This window comes from Tenrec ecaudatus, chromosome 10, assembly GCF_050624435.1.
Source record: "Tenrec ecaudatus isolate mTenEca1 chromosome 10, mTenEca1.hap1, whole genome shotgun sequence".
Taxonomy (NCBI): Eukaryota; Metazoa; Chordata; class Mammalia; order Afrosoricida; family Tenrecidae; genus Tenrec; species Tenrec ecaudatus.
The window spans coordinates 46,966,663-46,969,636 of NC_134539.1; the positions used below are offsets into that span (position 1 = coordinate 46,966,663).

Consider the following 2,974-nt stretch of genomic DNA (forward strand, 5'->3'; position numbering starts at 1 on the left):
GGGAGTGCTGGAAAATTATCTGATTGTCCATTTCTTAAGTGTTTTCTCTGCAATTTTGTTCATTTACTTAGTAAACAGTTAACCTAATGGGGAAGGCCGTGGGAGCTTCCATCTTGACCCTTTCCAAAATACGTCCACTGAAATAAAGGTGCTTTTGCTGAACTTGGACTCCAATATCATTCATTCTACTATATTGATTGAGAGAGATTTCCTGGCTCCTTCACAGCTGTGGCTGCATGGGCATCACACCATTATGAGTGGCATTTGGCCTTTGCTTGCAAATTATACAGGCATGTCTGCTATCGTTTGTACATAGAATGAAGGCTCACACATGCTGGGTTTAGGAGGTATGTGACAGAAAATGATGGCACTTCACAACCCTGAAATCTGAGACCCCCCCTATTCGCTGTCTCTTAAGACAGAGGTCATGACTATGAAGAAGCTATTTTTGTTGTTGCGGCGGAATCACGGTAGAAGATCATTCCTCTTTCACCCATTGCCCTTTCCTTTACTCTGTGACCAGAGTGGTCAGCAACCAGAGCCCTACCTTCAGCTGTGTGGGGGGCTACTTTTCGACACAGGCAAAATGCTCTTCCAGTCTCAGCCTATCACCTCTCCTCGTCCTCTCTCCTCCTGCCCCATCTGCACGTCCACGCAGAGACCAGGCAAACACACATAGGAAGGTTAGTAGGAGTGCCTCTTCTAGGAGTGGGCATTTGTTCATTTAATGAGCATGTACCACACACTAGGGGGCAGGCAGAGTGGCCACACAGGGGTGTATACAAGACATTTGGAGTCTGTCGTGCAAATGATTAATGGGTGTGGCTGCTAACCGAAAGGTGGGAGGGGAGGATTCAGGCGGAGACACCCAGAAGAAAGGCCTGGTGGTCGATTTCTAAAACACGAGACACAAAAATTACACGGAGCAGAATTGTATTCTGACACATGCGCAGTCACCGTGAGTCAGAATTAATTGGATGGCAACTGTTTCCTAAAGCAGTTTAGGTTTAATCTGGAGAATCAGATATTGAGCAAGTGTTCTTTTAATGTACAAAAAAGAGAGGACTACTTCATGTACAGAAAAGAGGGGCCTTCAACAAGTTGTGGGAAAATCCATTATCTTTTAATTCCATTTTTCCACAAACTTTTTGGAGTCCCCTCATACACAGACAGTATTTAGAAAAAGTATGAAATGTTGTTTACAAAATGACTGTTATCTATGAAGTTGGACTTCCTATGTTATTTTTAAAATTCTGCGACTAGAAACAGCCCACACAAGATGGAGAAGCCAAAGCAGGCAGCTTGAGTGTAGAACAGAGAGATGATTTCCCAAAGATGAGATGCAGTCGTTCGGTGGACAGGCCACTTTTTAACTATCTGAACAGCCGAATTCAACCAACAAGTTACTATTCACACCTCTGGTCTGGCAACATGTTTTCACTGTAGAACCACATGGGGCAAGGGGGTGATCGCAAAAACTCACACATAGTTCTCAGGGGCATCAGTGGCACCTCCGTCCGGCGGGTACTTCAAAAGCGGGATAAAAGCTGACTGCAATTCATGCCACTGACCCCTGCCACTTCACCTTTTAGAATTTTGAAAATTCAGAGGTACAGGTAATTTTACACAAGGATGTTCACTGTAGTATTATTTATGACCATGGAAAAGTACAATCTGTTCCAAAATTGGATAATTACATTTACTAGAGAACTCAGAGGCTGACTTAAAATGCTTATTTTCAAAGACTAAGCGTAGAGGGAAAGACTGAAACATGTTAAGTGAGGAAAGCAGGAGCCCCGGAGGAGCCCAAATGGGTTCTTGCTGTTGGGTCCGCGGCCTCAGGTGTGGCGCATTGAGCTGTCCACAGGACGGTCAGAGCAGAGCGCCAGGCCCGTCGCCCGAGGTGCCTCTTGCTGGGTTCCAGCTGCCAGCCATGCCCTTGGTAGCCAGGTGCCCCAGTGGTGGGCCATCTGGAGAGCCTGGCAGCCAGATCTTCAAAGCTCAAGGAGTCTTTCAAAATATTCTGAGGACTCTTTCCAATCATGGGATCAGGGAGGATTTTTACTTCCATCTGATGTCTCCCGGTTTCTTCTAATCTCAACTGTGAACAATTATTATACATTTAAAAATTATACCAGAGGCATCCCCAAGTGTGTGCACCTAATCTCAGCTGGTCTGCCAAAGACCCCCTGAGCGCCAGCCCTAGCCCCCCGTCCGCTCCAACAAGATGAAAGAGATGATCATGAATCAAGAGAAACTCGCCAAACTGGAGGCACGAGTGCGCATTGGTGGGACAGGAACTGCCCGCAGAAAGAAGAAGGTGGTTCCCAGAACAGCCACGGCAGATGACCAAAAACTGCAGTGCTCCTTAAAGAAGCTCGGGGTCAACAATATCTCTGGTATTGAAGAGGTGAATATGTTTACAAACCAGGGAACAGTGATCCACTTTAACAACCCCAAAGTCCAAGCATCACTGGCTGGGAACACCATCACCATCACCGGCCAGGCTGAGACCAAGCAGCTGACAGAGATGCTCCCCAGCATCTTGAACCAGCTGGGCGCAGACAGCCTGACTAGCTTAAGGAGACTGGCTGAAGCACTGCTAAAACAATCTATGGATGGAAAGGCCCCACTCGCTACAGGAGAAGATGATGATGATGATGAGGTTCCAGATCTTGTGGAGAACTTTGATGAGGCATCCAAGAATGAGGCCAACTGATTCGAGCCAGCTTTTGGGAAGATGAAACTTGAGGAAGTGACTTGGAGCTGCTATTTTATATGACTGCTTTTTAAATTTGTTTTGTGTATGGATCTGATAAAATCTAGATCTCTAATATTTTTAAGCCCCCCCCAAAATTATACCAGATGGAAAGGAAGACATGTAAGCATTTCCTATAGATGCAATCCAGATAGTGACAGGTAAATACATTTCAAATTATCATTGAAACACTTTGAATGGTCCTGCTGGCCTTCT

The 2,974-nt window shown here is 45.7% G+C and overlaps 1 protein-coding gene across 2 annotated transcripts; it reads left to right on the top strand.

Moving 5' to 3' along the window:
• Positions 1-2,227: 2,227 nt before the first annotated feature.
• Positions 2,228-2,719, top strand: LOC142457926 (transcription factor BTF3-like). Of its 2 annotated transcripts, XM_075559016.1 has the most exons (2): positions 2,228-2,612; positions 2,673-2,719. In XM_075559016.1, the coding sequence occupies exons 1-2, from the start codon at positions 2,228-2,230 to the stop codon at positions 2,717-2,719; spliced, it is 432 nt and encodes a 143-aa protein (XP_075415131.1). The 2 variants fall into 2 exon arrangements, with proteins under 2 accessions (XP_075415131.1, XP_075415130.1); XM_075559015.1 differs by having other exon boundaries at positions 2,228-2,719.
• Positions 2,720-2,974: the final 255 nt, after the last annotated feature.

What these genes read in the sequence shown, in the direction of transcription:
- LOC142457926 (XM_075559015.1), top strand. Translation starts at nt 2,228, where the DNA reads ATGAAAGAGATGATCATGAATCAAGAGAAACTCGCCAAACTGGAGGCA.